Source organism: Phalangium opilio, unplaced genomic scaffold (assembly GCF_054372755.1).
Source record: "Phalangium opilio isolate 3A_F unplaced genomic scaffold, DU_Popi_V2 ptg000098l_1, whole genome shotgun sequence".
NCBI classification, from domain to species: domain Eukaryota; kingdom Metazoa; phylum Arthropoda; class Arachnida; order Opiliones; family Phalangiidae; genus Phalangium; species Phalangium opilio.
In genome coordinates this window covers 4,122,280-4,149,858 of record NW_028324201.1, presented here as the reverse complement: position 1 = coordinate 4,149,858, position 27,579 = coordinate 4,122,280, and the positions used below count along the sequence as shown (strand labels likewise).

At 38.4% G+C, this 27,579-nt stretch overlaps 1 protein-coding gene, 1 long non-coding RNA gene and 2 other non-coding genes across 6 annotated transcripts in view; 3 read left to right on the top strand and 1 right to left on the bottom strand.

Moving 5' to 3' along the window:
• LOC149634784 (uncharacterized) overlaps positions 1 to 27,579 on the bottom strand; it is a 333,137-nt gene that overhangs the window by 162,678 nt on the left and 142,880 nt on the right. The window lies entirely within an intron of this gene.
• Positions 3,046 to 3,118, top strand: TRNAV-CAC (transfer RNA valine (anticodon CAC)). The gene has a single exon. It is a non-coding gene; the product is annotated as a tRNA-Val (tRNA).
• Positions 3,184 to 3,256, top strand: TRNAV-CAC (transfer RNA valine (anticodon CAC)). The gene has a single exon. It is a non-coding gene; the product is annotated as a tRNA-Val (tRNA).
• On the top strand, positions 18,835 to 20,978 carry LOC149634985 (uncharacterized). Of its 3 annotated transcripts, none has more exons than XM_089851013.1 (4): positions 18,835 to 18,965; positions 19,037 to 19,161; positions 20,502 to 20,734; positions 20,802 to 20,978. In XM_089851013.1, exons 3-4 carry the CDS (start codon positions 20,517 to 20,519, stop codon positions 20,911 to 20,913), a joined length of 330 nt encoding a protein of 109 aa, XP_089707139.1. In that variant the 5' UTR covers positions 18,835 to 18,965; positions 19,037 to 19,161; positions 20,502 to 20,516; the 3' UTR covers positions 20,914 to 20,978. The 3 variants fall into 3 exon arrangements, with proteins under 3 accessions (XP_089707139.1, XP_089707138.1, XP_089707137.1); XM_089851012.1 differs by having other exon boundaries at positions 18,841 to 18,981; XM_089851011.1 differs by lacking the exon at positions 18,835 to 18,965 and having other exon boundaries at positions 18,991 to 19,161.

The following is a 27,579-nucleotide window of genomic DNA, read 5'->3' as shown; positions in this document are numbered from 1 at the left end:
AACATTCTAAAAGGGATAAAAGAAACGCTAGGCTAGGCGGTACAATTTTGTATTGAAGTTGAGGTGATAAATGATACGGAGAGAGTATAGGGTTTCATTAAAGGGAGCCAGACAAACACTATTGCCATAGAAGTGGAAGCGATTTGTGTACTTAGAGGCATAATTAACTTATGTTAATACTGATAGAAAACTCACTAAACCACGTTAATTCACACAATAAAACAAAATTTTACTTAAAAAATTAAATAAAAACGTTTATTTATTAAACGTAAAGACGACTAGTTTCGCCTCTATTCAGAGGCATCTTCAGGTCTGGTCTGGTTTCTCGTATCGTGCGTTAGTTTACGACTACGTCGCCCCCCCTCGTCCAATTTGTCGTTTCCACCCCCATACCAAAGTTCAGTAAAATAGCTGGCAGGGCCATTGTCTTTATTTAATGATGTTTTTTGTGTTCTTTTTTTATTAATATGGAGCGACTCCCTAAGGTTTAATTTTAAGTAGTTGTCTACTACGGTGATAGACTTTGCCTTTTCAAAAAGTATTTTGTGGTCTCTGTTTTCGTTGATATGTTCGGCTAGTGCAGATGAGGCGATTTTATTGTTTTTAATATCATTTTTATGTTCGTTAAATCTAAATCGGAAGTTACGCCTCGATTGTCCCGTGTATGATTTACCGCGAGAGCAAAATATTTCGTAGACGCCATGTTTATCTAGTAGGCTTATCTTGTCTTTCAGGGATCCAAAAATTGTTTGCAGTTTGTTGGTGGGTTTAAAAACTGGCTTTATATTATTGTTGCTAAAAAAGTTTCCAATCCGCTGGCTTCGAGCGTTAAACGGAAGTATCACGAAATCGGATTTTTTGTAATCGGATTCGAGTTTTGTATTGCGATTAATTTTGTTTCTGTTTAGAATTCTATCGAAACCTCTATTGAGAGTAGAGCTAGGGAGTTGTCCGCTATGGCTCTGATAAAATTTATTTCTTTCTCAAGGGAAGTGGAATTAGAGCAAACATTTACTGCTCTTGTCAGAAAGGTGTAAAAAGCTGTAAGTTTTTGGTTAGTAGGATGGCACGACTCCCAATGTGGTGGGATTGATACCGAGAAAGGTTTACGGTATACTGAAGTGTTAATTTGGTTACCAGTTTTTTCAATAAGGACGTCTAAAAAGGGGGGTAGAGTTATTAGATTCGATTTCTAAAGTGAATTTAATGTTATGGTCTATAGAATTAAGGAATTGTAAGAAAGTGGTTAAATTCTCGTTTGTATATGACCATTTGCACAGTATGTCGTCGACATAACGTTTCCAAAAACAAATGGTGAATGGGGATGTGTTGATAATCTGGGATTCTAACTTATTCATATAAAGATCACAGAGGAGCGGAGACAGGGGGCTGCCCATGCCAAGACCTGATTTCTGGGTGTAGATTTTATCATTAAATTTAAAAAAGGGGTTTATAGTGCACAGGGTAACTAAGTCTATAATGTCCTCCAGTTCTAAGGGGTTGAACTTTGCTTTTAAAAGGCGCTGGCGTAGTTCTGCTATGGCTCCGTCTACTGGGACTTTCGTAAACATACTAACTATGTCGAACGACACCAGTAGGTCGTTGGGTTCTAAAGCTAGATTATTAATCTCATTAATTAGATGTTTGGTGTTTCTCAAGGTATGTGGGTTCTTTACACAAGAAAAATAGTTTTTTAGAAAGGAATTTAGCTATTCTGTGCGTCGATGAACCCATGCTATCGACTATAGGCCTGAATTTAAGAGGGGTTTTATGTATTTTTGGCAACGCATACATTCTTGGGGTTATGAAGTTACTTGGAATGAGAGATTTTTTCTGTTTATCTTCTAATGTATTTTGTTTTATTGTGTGAATTAACGTGGTTTAGTGAGTTTTCTATCAGTAATTTACATGAATATTCAAATAATTTTTTACTGAGTGAAATTATGTAAATATTTAAATAATTTATTAACTATTTTTAAAGAAAATAATATAACCTCCCGCAGTTGGACTCGAACCCACTTACTACAACCTACCGAAGCTCCGTAATATTTTGACTCCATCATAGATGGCGACAAAGTCGCTTGTGATAGGGGACTGTAGTTTTAAGAGGGCGAAGGCGAGACGACGACCAGTGAGCACGAAAATAGAGGAGAGTCGGAGAGACCGAATTCTCCGTCAGCCCCCCTTTACCAGTGCCAGTGGCTCTCCAGGAGCGTGGCGCACATGCGCAATCGGCGCAACCGAGAGAGAAAAAAGTCAGAGAAGTTTGTTTACATTATTACGGCCGAGGCTTGAGTTTTACGGTGTCGGTGTCTCGGCGATACTCCGATACTCGAGCCGCTTCGCGAATCGTGCGTGCCGCGTGCGTGCCTATAGTGCTTCGGCGACGTTACTTATCAAATTTGTTTCTTGTTTTTAATCTACTGACCCTTTCCAGTGTTTTATTTTTTAACCTCTCAATATTCAAAGAAAAATAATAAATATGGTTATAATAAAGTATTGTTATTACCGTAGCTGTCGCAATAATTCGAGGCATTGGGACACTGCTCTGTTGTTCAAGGGGCGCACATAATGTGTTCTTTTTATCTTTTCCGTGGTTAAATCAGTTCTACCGTACGAAATAATCCATCTTTTACATAGGTCAAATATGGTTTTATGTTTGAGGAATGCCGGAATGAAATGAATATAATATCGGGGCTACAGTTTTTCGTATTATTCTACAGGGCCGGTAGGCCCTTGTAGATATGACTTGATACCGTTTTGTAACGTTAAAGTAATATTCACCCGCTTTTGCTAAATTCCTATGGAGATTAACATGGGTTTTTCGTGACCTTTCCCCACCGATAACTTAAAAACTACAGCGAAGATACTTTTCGGAATTATCTTAAATTAACAATTAAGTATTCAGGGTGTGCTATCGGCCAGCTTGATCAAAACAATTAAGTCTAGGTATGTTAATTTTAGTTAATTACAGAAGTACGGCTTTGACCATCGTGATTGGACATAATAATTTGCTTGATCTCTTCGAAAACTCAATGTTACTACGTATCTGTAGTGTGGTGGTTATCACGTCCGCTTCACACGCGGAAGGTCCCAGGTTCGAGCCCTGGTAGATACGTGTATTGACCATCGTGATTGGACATAAGAATTAGCTAGATCTCTTGGAAGACTCAGTGCTACCACGTATCTATGGTGCAGTGGTTATCACATCCGCTTCACACGCGGGAGGTCCCAGGTTCGAGCCCTGGTAGACACATGTATTGACCATCGTGATTGGACATTAGAATTAGCTAGATCTCTTGGAAAGCTCAGTATTACCACGTATCTATGGTGTAGTGGTTATCACGTCCGCTTCACACACGGAAAGTCCCAGGTTGGGGCCCAGGTAGATACATGTTTTAACCATCGTGATTGGACATAATAATTAGTTAGATCTCTTGGAAAACTTAGACTTACCAGTGTCTGTCGTGTAGTGGTTATAATAAATATTTAACAATTATTTCACTTCACTTGGTTTAATAATGTGACATAGGTAGCGTACTTTTTCCCTACTTTTAAAACCATTAAACTAAGTAATATTAAAATTCAACAGATTGTCTAAAAAAGATGTTAAAAGCCACTGTAAATGGTGCTTAAATGCCTAATATTTTCTTAATACTTCCAAATAATATTAGTAAATGGCGTGAATTGATCATAGAAATGGGGTTAAAGTACACCCTAAATGATGTCTTTTTTAGCACTGGAAAAAACAGCATATATGGTGTTTGAATGCACCATTATATTTTAGAGTGCAAATGTATGACGGTAAAGCAAACATAATTATTCAAAATTTAATTACATTAAGACTGAAGTGACAGATATTATATAAAAACGTCTTGGTTTGGACCAAGGCCGAAAAAACAAACGATATGTTTGAGGTTTATCAATTGACTAAAGTTTCAGATATTGAAATGTTTTTCTAGTTATTTTTATCCACTCAATCCTTAATCAATATTTAATTCAATCAACTGATTTTACTGTTAATCGATCTAGTCCCTCTAAATTAATTGAAAAAATTACATATCTACGCTTTTTCAAGAAAAATTACATTTTCCGAAAACATTTTATCATGAAATTAATTGTTCTTGAAAAAGCGTAGATATGTAATTTTTTCAATTAATTTAGAGGGACTAGATCGATTAACAGTAAAATCAGTTGATTGAATTAAATATTGATTAAGGATTGAGTGGATAAAAATAACTAGAAAAACATTTCAATATCTGAAACTTCAGTCAATTGATAAACCTCACACATATCGTTTGTTTTTTCGGCCTTGGTCCAAACCAAGACGTTTTTATATAATTGTAACAGTTTTTGTAACAACATTTCTTATAGGAAACCATTATTAGGCTTACAAATTATAAAAAATTGTAAATTAACCGTAGACAAAGCTACAGTAACCACACTGAATGCTGATCTCTAGTCGAGTCTAGTGTGTAATGTTAGCCTCTCTCTAACCGTATTTTCGGGTTTACCCTTTTTGAATTTCCCTCTCAAAGGATCACGTGACGTCTTACTCCTCGGCTGTGCGCCGAGGCAGATGCGCGTAAGAGCCAGGGTGCCCGGCCGTTATAAAGTACCTTCCCTCTTCTATCTCTGACTCTCCTTTGGATCATGTGCTCCCTGCGACGACGAAGGCGGAGCTCATTTCCGTTTTATGTCTCATAAATGGATGTCCGTAATATTTTGACCCATCATAGATGGCGACAAAATAAAAACGAACGAGTAACGCGCGGATGCCCAGTTATTTAATTAGTTAATAAATATTTAGATTTTTATGTTGTGCTTTGAACCCGGTTTAACCATACTTTTACAATGATTTTAGCTTCACCATAATCTCAATTTAGTAGCGAAAAGGTCTGCTAATATTTATTTCAATTAATGTAAGCGCCAAACCATGACCGAGTAAAAATTTGTTATTAAAGTTTGTTCTAGATTTCAATTTTCATTCCGTACTGCTTTCAAATGGTGAATTTCTTCCAACATAGCGGCTAAAGGCAGCGAGCATTCATCATACAATGAATAAGAACAGTTCAAAGCCCTCGGTTCCCAAACTGACTAAATACTGATTACTTTTAGTATTCATGATATAGCCTGATTAGCTGAGTATAATTACTATTGGGTTGATTGCATTTTTACAGAAAAACGCGAACGCAAAATATGTCAAAGTAGTAAAACTTAGATTGGTTTCGTGCCTCGTTTTCCGTATGAACGATTCTATGGAATATCACGCACGAAATAGAAACTAAACATTGCATTTCATAAGGTAGATTCATTAAAAATATTGATTAAAGACATAATTCTTATTTTTTACTTTTTCCGAGTGACGATGACGTCACGGAGAGGTATTACAATGGACGTGTCTGTGTGTGTGTGTCTGTCACCGCGTTCGCAGTTGGCAAATCGGAGCAAACGTGTTCACATAAAGCAATTTTTACCTCTCCGAGTGACGATAACGTCACGGAGAGGTTTTACACTGAACGTGTCTGTGTGTGTGTCTGTCATTGTGTCTGACTGTCTGTCACCGCGTTCGCAGTTGGCAAATCGGAGCAAACGTGTTCACATAAAGCAATTTTTACCTCTCCGAGTGACGATGACGTCACGGAGAGGTTTTACACTGGACGTGTCTGTGTGTGTGTGTCTGTCATTGTGTCTGACTGTCTGTCACCGCGTTCGCAGTTGGCAAATCGGAGCAAACGTGTTCACATAAAGCAATTTTTACCTCTCCGAGTGACGATGACGTCACGGAGAGGTTTTACACTGGACGTGTCTGTGTGTGTGTGTCTGTCATTGTGTCTGACTGTCTGTCACCGCGTTCGCAGTTGGCAAATCGGAGCAAACGTGTTCACATAAAGCAATTTTTACCTCTCCGAGTGACGATGACGTCACGGAGAGGTTTTACACAGGACGTGTCTGTGTGTGTGTCTGTCATTGTGTCTGACTGTCTGTCACCGCGTTCGCAGTTGGCAAATCGGAGCAAACGTGTTCACATAAAGCAATTTTTACCTCTCCGAGTGACGATGACGTCACGGAGAGGTTTTACACTGGAAGTGTCTGTGTGTGTGTGTCTGTCATTGTGTCTGACTGTCTGTCACCGCGTTCGCAGTTGGCAAATCGGAGCAAACGTGTTCACATAAAGCAATTTTTGGCTTCTAGTCCCAGGTCGCGAGCTTATTCGGAAAATCAGCGTCATCTCTAGGCAAAAGCTCGTTCAAGTGATATTCTCGCGGGCATGTGAACGGTCACGCGAGAAACAGAAACACGGGTCAGCTTCATCTCTCATCTTTAAGCTTCATATTCTCGCGCTTGTGTAAACGAGCCTTTAGGGTTAGTTGACTTACGAGGCCCAAAAGAAGAATTAGGCTTACGTGGTTTTCGACAGACTATCGCCGATTCTTTATTATAAGGTTTATTAAATGCGATGGGAAAACTGATGTCTTTGCAGTCGAACTTATCCGTGGATTGAACCCAAATGGGAGTCAACGGAGTTTGACTCTGCCCCGTTTTTTTTTTTTTGCAAAAGATCCAAGTAGTTGTCCGTATCATTCCTGGTATAGTCCGCCAAACCGGCGTTCATCTTCTCACAAAGGTTTAAGGCCGAGGTGTATCTCAATGTACCTCGTGTTTTTTTTAGTGATGCAATGGGCTTCAAACCCTTGCTATAGTGTTGTCAAAGTTCTGTAGAGTAGTCGAATCGAATACATCAATTGCCGCTTGTCCCGCGACAAGTAACACCATAGCAAATTTTTGTGAGTCTGACCTGGCTTGGCTGCAGACGCTTCCTCGAACAATAGAAACCTTGGTTTGAACGACCTCTAATATTGATCCACATTATCGCTAAGGCGCGGCTAATCCTCCCATCCTTCGGAGCGAGCGAAGAAAATATAAAAGCGTATAGATTCGTCAGTCTGACGACATTTCTTATTCGTTCTGACTGCTTGCATATTAATTACAACCCAGTCTCATTAACAACGACTCTTAGTGACAGCTAACATGTTTTATTCTGTTCGGCGTCGTTCTACAAACTGCCTGGTTCGTGTTGGAACCGGCTAACAACAAATACAGCAATATGGTAATTTAAGTTATTTTATGCGGTGCTATGACTATTATTATTTATTACTAATCAACAACAATTATTACATTACTTTAAGAAATTTTAGGTAAAAGATTGATGCAAAATTGTGGAAGTTTATAGAAATTATCATAAGTTCATACGATATGTTCCATAAGTTTGTCACTGGTTACTGAGAGATTGACATGAAGTGACGTAGGTAAAACGTAGGAGCTGTAAATCTCTAGCATTTCGAAGTATAAGTCGTGTCTTATGGAACATATCTTATAAACTTATGCAATTAGATGATCACTGTGCCTTTTGATAACATGGTAAAACGTCGAGATACATTCAGGTGTGGTCATTTAATCATCTTTAAGCATCTGGATAAGAGGTTAGAGAGTCTCTCTGCCAGAAAGACGAGTAAAGCCAGAGCGTGTCCGATGGTCAAGATGGCGAACGCGCCTTGCAGGTCCACTATGACCAAAGGTCTTGTCCCACTCTTTTCCTGGAGGTGGTCCGTGTCAAACATGCCCTTAACCCTTTCCCACTCAATCGTGTCCTTACGGAACTTTTCCAGGATACCACAATCCTGCAGACGAGGTACTCTGAATCACAAACAATAAGAATTAAGTTTTCTATTTAGTGTAATTGTTGGCTTTTTAAAACCGTAGTAGAGAACGCGGGTGGTCGCTTGTTTCCGCACAGTTTTATTTTTCACACCTTAAAAACCTATAGCCCGTTTCCGCACAGTTTGCAAAACATTTTAAAAACCTTAAACTTATGATGCTGGCCCATTGGATCGAAAATAGCCAGAATGTTATGTTTTATGATTATAAAATTTTCGATACTATTTAACGATAGATTAATTTTTAATGCAGATTTAACAAACGGAATTAAAAAATGCTCCTTTTACTTCTATTTTTTAACAAAACCACACTTGGTTTAACGCTTACGTCTATCAATACACTTTTTTATATCGATAGTGATATTGCAAGGGTCAAATCACAAGTTTGCATGCCCCTATTGTAGCATAACCTAACCTAACCAAAATCTAAACGAACCTAACCCGAACCAAACCTAATCAACAAGTAAATAAAAAAATTTTATTTGCAAACTGTGCGGAAATAGGTTATGGTAAAAAATGGTGAACTAAATTTTCAATGTAAAAACTGTGCGGAAATGGGCCATAAGAAGTGTGCAGAATTGGGCTATGATTCTCGAAAATTTTGCGAATCAATTAGCAAGCTGACAGCATGCGAGTTTATCTTCGCTGTAGCAAATTCTTAGGTTCATTTATAAAAAGTGTCTTTGAAAACAATGTGAAAAGAAAAAGATCAAAATTACTTATCTAACAGATATTGGTATAAAGTGACAGATATTTTAAAATTAAAATTAGTTTGAAATTTTATGGAAAATACTTGTGAAATTGTCTACAGCCTACTACACGTATTTGAAACTAAGGCCAAGAGGTCCGTGCACTCGATCTAAAAAACTTGTGGATATTTTAAATCTTGAAAATTTAAAGTTTTTTCCTCTTGTCAGCGCGCACAAAGCTAGGTTGCATAGAGACCTAGTTTTTCGCGTGCTGACAATCGATGTTGTAACAAGGTATATAAGCTGTCGTTCGAGATAGGGAGTTGCCTATCCTATATCGCGAGAGCAAATTTCCTTACACGCATTTTTATCCATGGTAAAACGTTATCGCGGCGGTAATGCTTTGAAAGATCTATCAAATTTTCCAGTCTAACCCTCTCAGGTTATTTTTCACACTTCACTAACTACGGGCTCTTGATCGCTTTCGGGTGGATACCACCAAAGAGGATAGAAAGAGGGGGAGTAGAAGGCTTGGCTGGAGTGTTCTCGCTTTGAAAGTTTACCTCTAAGCTTCCGGTGTGCACGCGCATCTTTCTCTGCCCTCTTATTGGTTGAAATACAGTGAACCGGATATTAGGAGGGAAATATAACAAATAAATAAAGAAGAAAAGCGAGAACACCCAAAATGCCTTGCCAAAGCCGCTAGCTTCAACCCTCTTTGATACCACGTGTGGGACCAAGTACATTTTTGGATTTCAATACTATTTTTAACTTAACGTTTTTAGCATGCACATGGTGTATTTTTAGAATAAAAAATTAAAATAACATTGTGCATTAATTAAGCAGAATGGATGTATTTTTAAATAGCTTACACCATATTGAGGGGATCTTGAAGCGGGAGCCTTTTGGCACTTTGAAGATTGAACCAAAAGTATTACTTCATTATTAACCAATCACAGCTCTAAAAGGGTAGTGCTCATGTTTTTCACCATCAATTGACAGCAGGAATTGATCACTTCATTCAAGCATTTCCCAAGGAAATGTAAAACTCGCGGAGTTCATATTCGAAACCATCAAACTCTAGTACCGATCAACTTTTTACCTAAAATTAGCTCGCCAGATACGGTTGTGTGGTCTGGAATTGTGTTAAAACAAGATGGTCTGGCCCATAACTAAGCCACATCGTTTACGTACTCTCGCTATCCCTACTACAATAAATATACTTCTAGTGAAATATCCCCTAATATACCGGTCAGAGGGAATAATTTTGCAATGGCTGCTTGGCAAAGAGAATCAAATATCGCCAACGCCCGTTACTAAATTACTAATACTACTACTACTACCACTACTACTCAGGTAAAACTGTTAGTCCCATCGATACCTTGTAGCTAAGAAGAAACTAAAAAATTTCTAAAACGCGCTTCTAGAATTCTCGCCCGCTCGGACTTTCTTTTAAAATTCTTCTCGATTTGAGGAGACCCTTATTGTCCACGGGTGACCGGAATTTTAAAGGGAGTATTAAACCTTCCATTTGAATTAAGGCAATACTAAAATCCTCTCTCTCTCTAGCTATATCGAGGAAACGTAAACCACAAAGCTTAAAGGGAGCCACCGGAGGGTATGCTAGCCAGTCTGCCTATTCGTTTCAAATTTCGACGCTGCACTTTTGTGGCGCTGAATCTGCACGTCCAACTTTGTTTCAGTTTTCTGAGGGAGAAGCCTGGTTCTAGGTGGCCATGGGGGATACTTTCTATTCACTCCCCTCGTAGCTAGAAGAGGGCTCGGAAATCCGCGGGAGGGAAATGCAAACCCTCCGATGGCTCCCTTTAAAGGGACTGTAAAGAGTTCGGCGGACCATTGAATTTTTTTTAAAAAAAAACTCACCCCACCCATCCTCCCCTCTCTTGTGATTGGTTGAGTGCCGCTCTGCTTCGGCGTTTCCCCAGCTCTGACCCGCGATAGTCCGAGACCCCCGCTGCGTTTGCTAGAAGGAAAGACTTTCGTTTTGCTCACTCCCGGGGATTGTGACGTCAATAACGACGTTTTCAAAAAAAAAATCCAACGGTCCGCCGACCTCTTTAGAGACCCTTAACCTTACCTGCACAATCATGGAAGCTTAGATAATAAACACAAGGATCGGAAGGTATGCCTTCCGTAGTGCATCTCTCTTTGCCGCGCTTGTGCAGGGGGGCCGCACGCCAAACTTTTGCAGTTGACTTCCGCTTATGCGCAGACGAGGTCTGTCTGCCCGTTTTTCGTGCCGCCCCGTGGCACCCGTGTGGGCCCTAAATCTAAACCGAGGCTTAGGATGTTTTTCAATGATTATTGAAAATACTTAAGTATAAATTAACCTGACCTACCTTCTTTTGTTTCCAGTAAGTAGTTTATAGTCAGTTAAAACCATAGTACCAAGATATGCTCGCATGATACTATAAGATGATAACCGCTAGGCCTAATGTTTATATAAAAACTTTAAAGAATGCACGTGGGGAAGTTTGTTTTTCCACACGTGCATTATTTATCCATGATTCTACGCTGTACGCATGCGCTGGTTTCCGGAAGTAGAACCCACCCAGTTTGTACAAAGCGCGGCAAGCTCTGCCCCGACGTTCTGATCCTGGTGTTTATTATCTATGATGGAAGAAGAAGGATGTATGGAAGGGTCCTATAGTGTTAAAGAGAGCGCATTGAAAAATCGTAACTTGCCCCTTTTCATCACCTCCTTCCCGAGTTTATCACCAACGTTGAAAGCTTCTGCGCAGTAGTAGAGGCGGTAGAGAGCGGATCTAAACAGTGTATCCCTCTCTCTGCTTGCGCGCCAATATTTCGCAGAGCAGTAATCGAGTTACAGCTAGTGCCAAGAGGAGAGGAGAGTTTTCCCACGTGACCCTACATTTCGCGTAGCCGTCTGCCTATTCACCTCACCATTCCATTACACCCTTCTTCTTCAATGGTACAATTAAATGCAATGCTTAAACATACTATTATAATTCCCATCCTTTTAAAATACACGAACGAAAAATATCACCTCACCACAATTCTTTCACATTCACTCTCCCTCCCTTCAATGACGAACGAAACATTTTTTACTACCAAAGGCATAAAATAACCATTTCTTCGGTTCGATCTGACATAACCATTTCTTTGGGTAACTCTGACCACATTCCAAATCGCGAAAAACCACCACAGGCTCGCGGGACAAACTAATAGCCTCATCGTATATATACTCCCCCCAACCCGTGAGACGCTCGTGGTGGTAGACGGCCAAACGAGAGTCAAGCACCCGCGTCCGTGTTCCGCGGCTTTAGGTTGAGGGGAAGGGGGTAGGAAAGTTTTTCTGGATCTCGACCAATTTTTTTCTCTCTAATGGAGGCGCGATGGAAGCGGCATAAAATCCTCAAATTTGTGCCAGGATCTATTACCAATGTTAGAGCACTTTACTTCTAGTCCCTTATCTTACTTCTGGTTCTATACAAGGTACTATCGCCAATTTCATCTTTACACGACAGCTTCAATTTAACTACATCGTATTACCAGAAGGGGATAATAGAAGAAGAATGACACTCTGTTTTCTCTTAATACTTTAGTTAACGTCATTCTTCCCAGACTTACCCATTTTGTTTGCTCTACCGCTCATCAAACTTCAGATGGGCATCGCAACGCAAGGTGAATTCTATAACTGTTTGGCACTAAGCCCCAGCAAGCAATCAACCCACAAACCTTGATTGTCTTGACATGGGACAAAAATCCACAAGCGCATGCGTCTGACCAAATAGTTAAACGCTAATAGAGTAATGATGAGGGAACTATTTATCGCGTAAGTGATTCGGTTTAGTAACTTTGCTCCAAATGTTACGATGTTGGGAAGAATGGCGTTACAATTACCCCGATTTGTGGTGCACTTCTCTCGAAGAGAAGTATTATATACTTCTGGTAATACCAGATCCCCAGGATAGACAATAATAATTTCTGAAAATTGATAGCGAAGTTACATGTTTGCTTACCAGCGTGTCCCAAAAAAAGTGTTAAAGAGTTGGTCACTAAGAAAGTGAAAATTATGTTCTTCCAACCGAGCGACTGACCCTTGCATGTTCTCTCGGCCCCAACCGAAGGCATACTTCTCGTGCAAGACCTTCAAGACACCCGAAGGCACCGATGTCGCCCCGGAACTGATCGGGTCTCGTCTGACTCCGTCGCCCAAGTGACCCAAACGACCGGTACTGATCGCCTACAAGTATACGGAAAGCATTTTAAGCATGGCGTCGGCTGCTTTCAACAATTCGAAACGGATTCCAATTTTTTGATTCAAAGATGTTTTCAATTCTGGTTGTCACGTGACGTTTTTAATCGAACCGTCAACGAACCAAATGGCAAGGGAGTGCGTTATTTCTTACTGCATCCGTTTCATAATGGCGACTAAAGCATGGTTTTCACATGACCGAAAAAAACTACTTTGCAGCTGGACGTCAAACGTCAGATTGGCTTTTTACGTTGTCGCCCATCGTTATAACGATTTCACTTAGCGTAGTTCTCGCAAATAATGGAACCAAGACTTACCAAATAAACTGAACATTGTACCAATTGCGGCCCATCTTTCTTTTTTGGTCTTTATAATCTTTGTGTCAAATATCATAAAGATATGGATGGCTCCGAACCTCTTCAATAAAACTTTCAGCATTCGACTTCGGCAATCTCAGGGATTTGTACTAGTAACTAAGTCGATTAGGAACTAAATAAATAAAGACATGGCGGACCACGGACGCCCTTTTCCGAACACGCGTGGTCGAAAATAACGTCACGACTCGAGCTTATTGCTGATTGGCTGGCGCAGAGTGGCCAAAAAATAGAAAACCAACATCGCCACATTAAACGTGATTTCTGTCCAGCGTAACTATGTTTTTTTCCGTTGTCGCTTGACGTCGGATGAATAGTCGTGATTTACGCCAAGTGAAAACCATGCTTTATGATTTCTACAAGAGCTACAAAAACATTAGTTTGGAGAATAATTTGAAAAATATATATAAAAAAATGCTTTTTGAACCCGAGATTACGATGGAATCATTACTGCTGAGAATAAACCAAGGCTGCGTTCAGTAACACTCATCAGGAAAAACATCAATGTTTGGGAAAATTAAATCGGTGTTCTTTTGACGTCATGCATGATGACGTTGCAGTTGTTGAATGGCACAATTTTGTGTAATCGATGCTTTTTGATATATATGTTACTATAATAGTGCTTTTTGATATATATGTTACTATAATAGTGTACTATAATATGGTCAAAAATATTCTGATAACGTTATGGTAGAGGCTATATCTACGATCTAAGCGACAAGGGGACAAATATATCAATTAAGAGTGCGAAATAGATGTTGTGGAAACCAGTCAATTCTATCACGTGACCCAAAAATATCTAACGCCAAACTCAAAATTCAGTCGTAGTGTGAACGGTCTACCGCCGGATTCCGGCGTAAGTTAAAATTTCTTCCGTCGGCTGCCTGATTTCCGCCGGGTTTTTTCGGTCAAGTGGGAATCTAGGTTCTCATTTGACCGAAAACACGACGGAATTGCCGTTCCGCTCGTTTCGGTCGGGCTTAAAACGTGTTCTAATTTTTCGGTCGTTCCCGGCGTAAATGGAATACGTCAGCCAATGAAAATGTGCGTTGTAGTGACGTCACTATCTTATGTCCCGGGAAATTTCAACAAATTGTGCAATACGCTGCGGTGGATATTGCCGAGGACATAAAAGACTCGAAATGCCGTCCAAAAGAAGATTGTAAAAACACAGATTACATTCAAAGGTTTACTTAAAATGTTTCTAATCATCCCATCGTCACATTTCATTGACCAAATTTTATTGGCATCCTTGTTGTTTCCACTTCTTAAAAATATCCCCAACCCAAAACGCCTACTAGCACTCTAGTGATAGCGTTTGTTCACAAAGTGCAAGCAATTTATATAAGTAAAAGTAAATAATGTATTTATAATTTCATTCGAAAACTCGGAATTACTGAGGTCTTCCATTTTGTAAGGCTCACTAAAGATTTCGAAACATAACCAGACTGGTTATAACCACACTTAGAAGACTATAGTTTTAGGTGATGTTAAAAATTGGCGCTTTGGTGATACCAAGAAGTGATATCTAGTTTACTAGGGAGAAGGTTCAAATTAGCCACATTTCCAGCTTTATTTCCAGTCCAAACGTGGGTCCGGAGTTAATACCCTCCTCTAAATTACAACCAGTATCTCCTTGGTTCTTGACACTCGCGTCAGCGCGACGCGAATGACAAAAATTACGTATTTTCCGACTGAGGAGAGGCGAAATAGCCCGACCTCCTTTTACGTCCCCCCTTGTATTTTGAAAGAGGGACTGGGACTATGGCGCGCTAATACTTAGGCTTCTTGTACCTTCTCCCTAGATATCACTTTTTAGTGATACCAAAATTATGCGACGCACGAGAAAAAGAATTCAACTATATCAAGACAATTCTAAACTTCAAATAAATTTTGAAAGCTAGAACTTAAATAAGAGGGGTTAACACATGATTTTTTTTAGTGTACCACAGTCACTGAAAATATAAATGATCTAGTCAAAGGTAGGAGCGCTGTATTCCTCTAAGCTAAATGTGGTCACAAAAACAACTTTTATCCTTCTACACACAAAAAAAATTGAGTGTTTCTTTGGAGTGAAAATGGTGTACTTTTTAAAAACACCTATATAACACCTAACATTTTCACATGAATAACAAAAACGGTGTTATATTGGTATTTTAAAGGTGACCATTATCTACGAAAAAAAGCTTAGTTAATAAAGGTGTAAAATCTATCTGGAATTACTCCTTTTTCTTCGGAAAGGGTGTTATAAGGGTAGATCTCAGACTTTAAATTTTATAAACTGGTATTTTTAGCACAATTCTGTAAATTTTTAATTGCTATAGTTAAACTGTCTCATACAGTACCATACAATAACGCGGGAGCGGCGAGAGAACAATTTCGCATTTTTTCATTGACTTATGATTATGAAATAGTTTTGTGGATAATTAATATTTAGCGAAATGGAAGTTTCAAAAGAGTGTAATTTAAGAAAACAAATTTTTTGCAAATTAAAAACACCCAAAATAGAATTTCATCACCTTGAGTTTTTCCAGATAATTTGGTGTAAATTCGGTAATAAAAACCTTTAAAACACCGTTTGAAATTAAACATGGAAATTAAATAATAATACTGCGGGATTGAAAATCAATAACTTGTTTTTTATATGAGGTCTTCCGTTTCTATATATCTTTTAATTTTGAAGTCAATCCAAAGATTATAAATGCAAGGAAAAAGACGTAATTGTTCGTATTAAAGTAAATATAACAGCATTTATTAAAGATGATATTTTCTTAAGAAAATATTTTTATCCCTGAGTAAAAAGTAGCTAAGGAAAAGGAATTGGTGATCAGGTGGTATTAGCTTTATAAAACCTGCTAAATGTGTTATGTGACACTTTTAAAAGCATTACGCGACACTCTTAAAAGCGTCACGCGACACTCTTAAAAGCGTCACGCGACACTCTTTAAGGCGTCACGCGACACTCTTTAAGGCGTCACGCGACACTCTTTAAGGCGTTACGCGACACTCTTTAAGGCGTTACGCGACACTCTTTAAGGCGTTACGCGACACTCTTTAAGGCGTTACGCGACACTCTTAAAGTTGTTATGCGACACGCTTAAAAGTGTTATTTTAAGCTCGCCAAGGTGCTGAGACACATCCTGTAAGGAATTGCACAACACACATAAAAGAGTAACAATTATCTTTTAGTACGAAAGACGAGTTGAAAAGGTGTTAAACTGCACCTCTGTTGAACAATTTCCATTCTTATTTTCGACACCCATTGTTCAAATAAGTGTGTTTAAATCCTTTCAGCTTAATATCTAATGAAGAGTTTCGAAGTCCACCTTATTTGACATTACCCATAATTAAAGTTCTATAATCATTAATTGTTTTGACGCATTGCGTCCCAGGTTTTACATTTTTAATTCAATCAAACAAGGCTAATTTATCGTTAAGTGCTCACAACGACCACACTCTGCGTATTGGTTATCGGTTGAATTAATAGTTTAGAAAACCCATATAATAACAAAGTTTCTTCTGCACTAAAATTTCGTGATTCTGCGGATGTAAATTTGAACTACAGACAAACCTTTCATTAAAAATCCATAAATATCTCAAGAATTTACTGGAACATGTTTATTTACCATAATTTAAATATAAATTTTTCTTTTTAAACATCATGTTACGATAATAACAACGGATATGTTATGGATTATGGCTTATTTCACCTTTCTCTTATATTTAGATAAGACTTCAAATCGTTAGATAATGTGGCACGTTGCAACTCTGTTATTAACAGAGAAATTTTAGCCATGAACACTTTCGTTAAGTGAAGTCTTTTGAGACTATTTACCACTTTCCGAAACCGCCTAAATTGCGGGAGTGTTTTCGAATGAGAACCCCCAATTTTGGTTTCTGTCTGTGTGACATGTGAACCCATAAAAACTACTTTTATAGGTGGTAAAAACACTAAAATATTGTGTGTGTACAGTGAAAAGTATATAAAGCACCTTTATTGAGAGTAGCACGATGTGGTAACGGTGTCAAACTGTATTAAAATCACGTTGTGTAATACAGCCTTCCTTACAATATTACACGCATTTTCTGCATTATTTCCCACTTCGGTAGTTCAAATTCACGCCATTTGAAGAATTTTGGAAGAACATACAAAGTACAAGCACTTAAAGAACAATTTTTAAAAATATTGTTTTAAAAGGTGTAAGAAATATCTCAATGAGGTGTAATAAATGTGTCAGTGGGAAATATTTTTAAGATGCAGTGCTAAAAATGGTCCATTTAACGCTTTGGTCCCATTGAACCGAATTCCCATTCGACAGAACGCCTTTTTTGTGGTGTCCCATTCGACCGAACGTAGCCAAAAGGTGCGATTTTATTATAGTCCCATTGGACCGAAATTCTATTGAACTGGAAGAAGACATACTGTGTGGCGTTGCATTAAATATATTTTTAATTAATAGGAAAATCTTTTCGAAAAGGTGGCAGCTAATTAATAGGAGAATATTTTAGAAAAGGTGGTAGCTAATTAAAAGGAGAATATTTTGGAAAATGTGGCAGCTAATTAATAGGATAATGTTTTGGAAAAGGTTGCAGCTAATTAATACGAGAATGTTTTAGAAAAGGTGGTAGCTATTTAAAGGGAGAATATTTTGGAAAAGGTGGTAGCTAACTAAAAGGAGAATATTTTGGAAAAGGTGGTAGCTAACTAAAAGGAGCATATTTTGGAAAAGGTGTCAACGAATTATTGGAACCAAACCAAACCTGACCTAACCTAACCTAACCTAACCTAACCTGACCTAACCTAACCTGACCTAACCTAACCTAACCTAACCTAACCTGACCTAACCTAACCTGACCTAACCTAACCTAACCTGACCTACTGACCTGACCTACTGACCTGACCTAACCTAACCCAACCTAACCTAACCTAACCCAACCTAACTTAACCTAACCTAAACTAACATAGCCTAACCAAACCTAACCTAACCTAACCCAACCTAACCTAACCTAACCTAACCCACCCGAAACCAAAATATTAAAATTTTAATTTAAAACTTAAAGACATTGATGAAACTACCATTAAGACTGTACTTCATTATAAGCACAATTTCTTTATTAATTCTATATATCTCTTGCCTTGAAAGGAAAAAAAGTGAGCGATTTAATTAGTATCACGAAACATTCACTTTTAATATTATTAACATACCTTTCGGAGATTCGAACCAACAACCTATCGCTTCGCAGTCCAACATCGTATCCACTACACCAGCGAATCGCTGACGTCTTCAGTGTTTCAAGTTATATTCATGTATTTTTTAGGGGCATATTCGGACGATTGGGATTTCGGTCCATCGGGAATATAGCCATTGGGCTGGAAATCTAAAATCATTGCGGGATATTCGGTCGAATGGGATTTCGGTCCATTGGGAATTCTGTTGAAAGGAACGATACCCATTTAACACTTTCAGAGGTGTTGTTTAACAACTTTAAATTAAGACGAAAGGTGCTAAATCACACCTTTTCTGCACTATTTCTCACTTCAAGAAAAAATTTACGCCTTTTGAAGAATATTAGAAGAACATACAGACACTTTAAGAAGATATTTTAAAAATATGGTAATTAAAAGGTGTTAGATTAAGCTTTAAAAGGTGTAATAAATGTGTCGGGGGAAATATTTTTAAGACGCAAAGTGTTGAAAATGGGCCATTTAAAGCTTTCAGAGGCGTTATTTAACCACATTAATGGTGCTGTTTTTGGACCCGTCAAAATTAAGACAAAAGGTGCTAAATCACACCTTTGATTTTAAGAGGGCACTGGATTCTTCGTGAATTACGATGAATTCAGTAATTATTTCTATCTGAACTGGTTACGAATTTTATTTTGGAATTACCGAATTCCTCGATTGATTATGCGTGATTAGTTCACGAAATGTGTGATTTCCGAGGTGACTACGAAAGATTGTAAGTAAATCATGTTATTATTTCCGATTTTCTTATGATTTCACGTGATTTCCAGTGATTATCGGAGATTTCTGATTACCTTTGATTACCCACAAGAATGATTTTGATTACTGATGATTTTCTAAGAATTCTAGAAATCAAGTTATCGATTTCTGCGGTTTTGTACACCTGATTATTCAAGTAACTAACCCCTCGCTTCTAAAGCCTGGTTTTCACTGGCCCAAAACGCAGGAAAAACCGGTAACTTGCCGCAAAATTTCGCGTTTTTTGGGCGGCAAGCACGGAATTGGTTTTCTATTTTTCCTCAAATTTTTACTTACTTACCTAATAAACTTTTGCTTAAAGGAAAGCGGTGTCCAATAGAAATCGACGAATGCGGGACGTCATAGGCTTGGTTTTGATCACCTCGCGAGAGGTTTATTTTCGACGCCATTTTTTTTAATTGAAGGCGTTTGTGTGGTCGAGTTAAATTTCTAAAAATGTATAGTTAACGATTTGTTAAAGGACTTTGGCTTAATCCTTATTTATATGATACAAATTAACGTTTTTACAAAGACAATAAATTCTAAAAAAAATCGATAGGTTGCTATTGGTGTGTTTTCAACATAACTGGTAAGACTTGGTCTCCACGAGCTTGCCCACTTTCATGATATTACCATAACAACCATAATTACCCCTGATAAGTACAACACGCCCATAGGACCAATGTAACGGGCATTTTCACCCAAAAAAACGATGGAGGCGGCCTCTTGTAGTCATTTGAAACTGTAAATCGTCCGCGGAGGCTCATATTCAGACCTCCACTACAGATATCTTGTAGGCCACGGACCAGTGTTGGAGTAATGGCGACCTTTAAACGCGCGAGTATAGGTTTAGGGTTGTAACTTAAAACATTTTTGTTGCGACATATATTAAACAATGATGGATAACGGTACTAATTCATCAATTACACTTACGATATTTGTAGCTTGGGCTTCTGTGGCCTGTGTCCATACGTGTAGCAGACGAAACCTTAATGTTTACTTACTCAGAATTCTGACCCAGAATCTATGAATGAGCACTATCCATTTACCGAGATTCTAAGTCAGACTTCTGGGAAGTTAGAGCACCCTTAGAAACGTTTCCCATTGGCTAAAAAGTTGGGACAAAAAAGGCCGCACGGCGTCGCTTATACTTAACTTGTATAGGGTTCAGATGAACATGCTGGTTACATTAGACCATCGGGCGTGTTTTACTTATCAGGGGTAATTATGGTACTTATGATATTGCAAGTTTTAGTGAAAACGTTTTGCCGCCTTTTTTTAAGGAATTTTCCGCAAAATTTTGCCGATTATTTTTTAATGTTACGTTAAATATTCGGCAGTGAAAACCAGGCTTGAGACAACGATTTATTTTCGAACATCTAGGGTTAACTCGTCCATGAAAATCGCGAGTACGAGTGCAAACCGAATTACATCTACAAATTAATATAGCGATATATATGAGAGACATTTTGCTTTTTACTTAATTGACCCGAAAAGGAAGCGTAGGCGATCATGGAAAAGATGAGCCAACCAATCAAGCCGACTTTCATGGAACTGCGCTCCAATCGCCTGGGTGGTTCGGCTCCGGTGTCAAGGAGGGCGCCGAATTCGTACCAAAGAGCGTCACCGAACGACCAAAAAAACCTGTTATTCGAGGCCTTCAAATCAACAAAAAATCGCACCGCCAGCAACTTCAAGAAAATGGCCATAGCGGGAAACAGGCACAGAATGTAAATCCATACCTAGCAAAGTTACAATAAAGAAATTTGTTTAGCCTTGATCTTTTAAACGCTATAGGGATAGGAGAACCAAAGATGATGGGGGTTGGATGCGAAATCTTAGAGAAGCAGGTGCGCTAACTGTGGAACGGCTAACATTGGGTGGAACGCCAAAAATGGGGGAGGAATAGTCGGACTCAATTGTAATTGGTTCTTCTGTAGCCCTTCTGAGCCAATTACAATTGAGTCCGACTATTCCTCCTGCATTTTTGGCGTCCCACCCAAACTGAGTCGTGCCACACTTAGTGCACTTACATTTATCTCAGATTTCGGATCATCCCCCTCCCCCCATCATCCTTGGGAAAACTAGACGCGGTGGCGGCAAGGAAATCACGGCACGAGCAACAGGAGATTAGTAATTTAATACATCTTGGAACGTTCGAATTTCTTAGTACTGTTTAATGCATTTTGTGTAAGAGGTAAATAAGGATCAGTTCATTTTCTGGTACAACAAAGTTACTAAAAATTTTCAAATTACTGTTTAAAGATGGACTTGGGTAAATGAGATCTCAGACCACTTAACCCATGGACAGGCAACTGAATAGGGGCTAGGTTTGCTTAGAGCAAAGACTGACACTAGTGCTGTGGCGGCGGATGTTGGAAGTTTTTCGCCAAACCATAGTAAAATTCGCGCCATTTTGTTTTTTGAGGAGTAGAGATCTCCAGTCACCGATATGGGGAGAAAATCTGACAAAATTATAAAAGTTAGTTGAATTTCATTATTTATTTATTTTAGCCTCTCTCTCATTAAAGATTCATAAACGATCTATCAAGTTAGTTTTTGTAAATATCACTCTGGTATTGTTTATAAAGTCTGTTTAACATTAAGCCTTGACTAAAATATATCCCGAACCGTTAGAGACAAATTTTTCTTTACGGGACATTTGGCAACAAATTGCGGTCGGCAGACGCGTGAGGGCGCGTGCTACGCATTGCCATTTGTTAACGTGGGTTTAACATGGTTTTGCCTGTCCATGGGTTAAGTGGTCTGAGATGAGATGTACTCTTTTAAGTTCACCTTTAATTTTCCAGTGGAAAAAGTAACTCTTTATTAGGTCTCTTTAGGACTAAATTATCTTTTGGATCACTAAAGCTTACCACGCACTAGTCCCTTTTTGCCAGCGTCCGTCCTATGATATTTCGAGCGCCTTTACTGGTGTACTTACTTCCAAGCTAAATGGTTTAATTAGTGCCAAGGCTCTTGGCAATTCAAGCGGAGCGCGCAAAACGAAGGTGGCTTTGTCGTTGACATCTGGCTGGACAAAATCCACCACCAGACTTCTTGGGAAGCTGTTCTGAAGCGTCATGCTGAAGTTAACTTCCTAAATTATGGAGGTAGAGGTTAATTTTCTCTTTAAATTAAGACAAATTTCGTTAAAATCCGATAAGATTTCACCAGGGGTCACGTTTAGGCCTATCAGGTCTGAGCTCGTCTCTTTTATGATGACACAAAGGCACGAAATATAGCAATGGTTAAAATGTGTTGTCAACCCAAAGCCACTTTTAATTAACAATAAAGATTCTTAATTTGTCAAGTTTTTAAAACTATTTTTCTTTGAAATAAATGCCCTAAAATAACCTTTGAGAATTTGGAATAACTATACAGGAAGGTTAAATAATTTTAAGAATTTTATTTTTTTGTGAAATATAACTTTCCATAAATAATGTAATATGTGAGCGACAGTGACAAGTTTGTACATAATAAATTAAAGGTTTGGGGTTTGTGTGTGAGATGTATACAATTCATCTTTACTTTTCTTTGAAGCATTCCTACGACTCCAAACCATTTGCCGCGTTTCTTGAATCCGAAACTTCGTTCTTTCGACAATACCAATTCGTAACTGTATCCATTAAAAAGACTAGTAAGAAACTTAGAGCTCTTTAAAGGGAGGGTGAAGAGGAAAATCGAGTGACTTTTTATCGATTCTTCTACTAATTATAAGACCATTCTGCGTAGTAAAATATCCAGGTAATATCTCCGAATGATTTTAAAATTCAAATTGTATGGATAATTTGAAATAAGGACCTCTGACCAATCGCATAACGCCCTGCCTTTCTCTTAATAAAATTTCCGTTGCACGCTCTACATCTCGCGCCACGATTGCCACATCTCGAGCAACATCAATCAAATTTCACGCTAAATTTCATTCAGCATGGATGGTACCACGAGAATTTTATTAACAAGAAGGCAGGGCGTTACGCTATTGGTAAGAAGTCCTTACTTAAAATTATCAATAAAACCTGAGCCTAATTTGAATTTTAAAATCATTCGGAGTAATTTTTCTGTATGTTTCACTACGCAGACTGGTCTTATGATTGGTAGAAGAATCGTTAAAAAACCATTTATTTTCCCCTCCATTTAACAGGATTATTATTTAAGGCAAACAGAATAAACAATGAAGTGAAACACTAATAAGAGTGAACACTAATATTTTCAGTTAACTTTCCGTCGTATACATGCGCGATTTATAGGACAAATCGAATTATATTTAACAGGGTTTCACTGTGAAATCTGTCATTTCTATAAGGCAAAAAATATTATATTCTACCTGGGATAGATTTAATTTTAGAAGTAGGAATGGAGAGCCCCCCTCCACTTCCACGGGACGGGGGGGGGTATGAAAGAAGAGGCGGGTCATAGCGACAGAGGTAAAAAGGAATTACGTATTTTCCGCCGTCCCCGTCAGCAACGTCATCAAAACGTAGTTTAAGTGAGCCCATAAGATAATTTAAACTTTTCGTTATACGTGTTGGAGGGAGGGGCTCTATACTGGGCTATGAGTCGTACTGAAGTATATACTAACCATTCTCCATTCCTACTTCTAAAATTAAATCTATCCCTGATTCTACTCTTGCCTTTGTTTCAGTAAGAGTATTGCTTTTTGAAGTAACCTAAATTTTTAAGTCGTAAATGCATAGTTTCAACCCATCAATTATTTTGTACATTATCAAAACGATATCCTCCCGTTGAACCGAATTACCCATGGAAATCTCTCATTTAACCGAATTACCATTGGACATAATCCAATTTAACACAATTCCCATTGGACAAAATCCAATTTAACACAATTCCCATTGGATAGAAATCCCATTCAGCCGAACTCCCATTTGATGGAAATCCCATTCAGCCGGACTCCTATTGGATGGAAATACTATTCAGCCGAACTCCCATTGGGCAGTAGCCTATTTAGAAGAATTCCCATTGGACGACAATCCCATACAGCCGAACTCCCATTGGATGGATATCCCATTCGGCCGAATTCCCATTGGACATAATCCTATTTAGGAGAATTCCCATTGGACGGCAATCCAATTCAGCCGAACTCTCATTATTTTGATTTCCCGTTCAGCCGAAAATGTGCCAAAGTATTTTCGAAATTTGCGGAGTGACGGATTTCAAATCAGTGGGTTTTATGTACTACTCCCTTTACTTCGATATGATAAGAATTTTAATGCTGTTCACCGGATTATGACATCTTGTATGATGTTCTGCCCGTTGAACGTTATCAATGTTTAGTGTGAGACCAGGAATGGAAGTAATCGAAATAATGATGTTCGTAGGTAACTTATTCCATATTTGAGTTGGGTTAGAGTAATCTAGGTTAGGTTAGGCTAGATCAGGCTAGAGTAATCTAGCTTAGGATAGACCAGGATAAAGTTTTTAAAGAATCCATTTTGAACCTCTATATAGCATCAATTTTTGAATCAAAACTTGATCACCCACCTTTGCCGTTAAGTCTTAAACTTAAAGCTAGGTTCCCACTTGACCGAAAATGACGACCAAAAACTTTAGCGCTGCGGCAAAAAAATTGAGTTTCACGCAGTCCTTCGACGGCAAGATTTTGTTCGGTTCACACATACGACCGAATTCCGACAGAAAAGGGCGGCCGACACGTGGCATGAGTTGGAATTGGGACTCGGAGCCATAAGAACTTAAGCCTTGGCCTTTGATTTTCCCTTGATGGTATCTTAATTAATGAGCTTACATCTACCAAATTAAGTTCAGAGATTCAAATCAAAGGTTTATTACATACAAACACGGCAATAGCGACTCGCGATCTAATCCGATTAGAGAATTCAGACTCAAAAGTTCATAACATGCAAATGTGGCAATGACGACTGGCGAGTTAAAAAAAAACCTCAACGCGGCGATAAAAAACTCCCCTATTATGACGTCAACAGTAGCTTCATTCCGAAACGAATTTTGATTGGTTATGAAAATAATTTTACGTCGTCCTCTGCGTCAAAAATAGAACACCAATTCTGTCCGACCGAAAGCTGTTTCGGTCGCGTTCGGCGGAAGATGTTTTGCCGCAGAGGTACTTACGCAGTGTTTCCGTCGGGTTTTCGGTCAAGTGGGAACTAAGCTTAAAAGGAAAGCGCGGCTCCGTTGAATGAATGAATGAATATTATATTGACCTTTTTGAAAACAATCCCTTTTAAATCAGGGAGGAACACTCTTGGTGTTCACAGGTCCGGAACAATAAACAATAAAATACAATACAGGAATCGATATAATATTTACAGTTAAACATTGACTATGTACATCTACGAATTGCAGAACAGGCTAAGGTGGGCTTTGTTGGCGCAAAGTGGCCCATTTTTGGAGAATTGATGCCCTTATAGATGGCTTTTCTGCTACACACTGGCTAAGCTTGCTAAAGGCTAGTTAAGCCAAAGGCAGGAACCAATTGGAACTAATGCAATAGGTCTGACTGGTTCCTGCCTTTGTCAAGGTAAAATTCTTGTCCAGAAGATTAGCCAGAAAGCTATAGGTGGAGCTTCGCTTTCCTTTAACTCGCAACAACTGACTGCAGTCAACCATCTAGTCTAGCGGTTGCGAGGTTGAATCAGTAGTGAAAATGTTAGTTTTGGTCTTCCACCCCTTACCTCGAAGTCAGACGATAAACAGCCCACCCCATATGCAGAACAACCAAAAAGATTAATTTTGTTAAATGAAATTTGAGTATTACTTCTACTTTCAAAGTATTATACTAGCAACAAGTATGGCATTCTTCTTTCCACGATACAAAATTTCTCAAGGAAAATTTGTTTCCATTTTATAGATAAAACTTTTGCTTGAAAAACCTTGCTGTTCATACTTGCTGGCTCTGCCTCGCTTCAACGAATGTTTTGACAATTCTGAGTTGGCGCGCTTTAATCATGTGTAACTCGGAAACACACCTCTATTAAAGGATTTTATTGCCAAACTTATGGTTATTACGTTATTTATCGCACCTGAAATTGAAGTAATTTGATATGGTTCTGACACAATCCATAGAATATCCAAACGCGCTAATGACTTTTCCATTCTTAACTTCCATTTGCATTTGAGGGAAGATTTCTTCAACTCCGACTTTAACTCTATGACCAACGCTTCTGATTTTCGAAATATCGTACATTTCTAAGTTTTAGCTAATAGACACGCGCTATTGTTAAAGATTACTTCGTACCGTTGCGGAAAATTTTCGAAAATAAGTATGCAAAGTCGCTAAACGGAGTTTTATATGGGTTCCAGAATTGTCGGTCTATGAATAATTAAATAGGAAAAAATTGGAATGATATCCTAACAAACTGGTCGAAGCAATAAAAGAACTTCATGAATATATATTAAAGATATAGTTGCGTGTCAATTGATTTTTAATTTTTGAATAGAAAAATTTTGCTCGCATTGAATATAATTAAAGCTTTCCATCTATTAATCTTATTCCGTATGTTGATAAATATAAACTTTGCTTAAAATAATATTTCATGACACCAAGAAGCAAAAACGACACCTTCAGGAGGTCGCCCTGTTGCTCTATTATTGGTGTCACCATAGGTTTATAAGATAGGTCCCATAAGTATGACACAACCTATACTTCGTAATGCTAGAGACTTATAGCTCGAGCTAGTTCGGGAGCCACAAGCGAAGAATGATTACACTCGGTTTTGCAGTCCTATTTAGTCTGTACTAAGCCTTTGACAACGCCTCACTAGGCGTTGCTTTACGAGAATCTATGACGCTTCACCTACGTCACTTCATGACAAGCTCTCAGTAACCAGTGACAAACTTATGGGACATATAATATGAAAAATTGCTTTCTTTGAACACGTTCGATCCGATTTGCCAATTACGAACGCGGTGACACATAGACACGTCCAGCGTAATACAGGCCCGTAGCCACGGGGGGCACCAGGGGGCAATGCCCCCTCAAAAATATATCCTGCCCCCTCAAATAAGATTTCGGTTTGCCCCTAAATGCCCCCTCAAAATTTTCCAATTCCCCCTTATCAAATTAACTTTTCATTTTGGTGCACAAATATTAAAACTATTTGGAATGTATATCAACATATTTTAGACTTTATTGTCTTTATCTGTGTATATTCCTGATACACTTTTTTACTTGATATATCCCTGATTCCTTTGTATGTTTTAAATTCACTTTTGATATGTATCCCTGATGCACTGGAATTTTTAGCTTTTTGTCGTTATCCTTCATATATATCGCTGGTTTTGTCATCCAGGACCAAAATATTATGTCGGGGTACAGCGAGGGGTCAGGCGTTTTTGAAAAAGTGTTCGGGATTTCGAAATCCAATTTGATTTCTTCGGATTCCGTTTGATTTCGTTTGATTTCAGAATTCGATAAAATCCAATGAATTTTGCTATTTCTCTCGTTATTTTGCGATATTTCCATTGATTTCGTTGGATTTTGAAATTTTTTACGTGATTTCCTCGAATTTTGAGATTTTCCCCTTGATTTCGTCGGATTTTGTGATTTCTTTGGATTTTGGATTTCGTGAATTTTGTAATG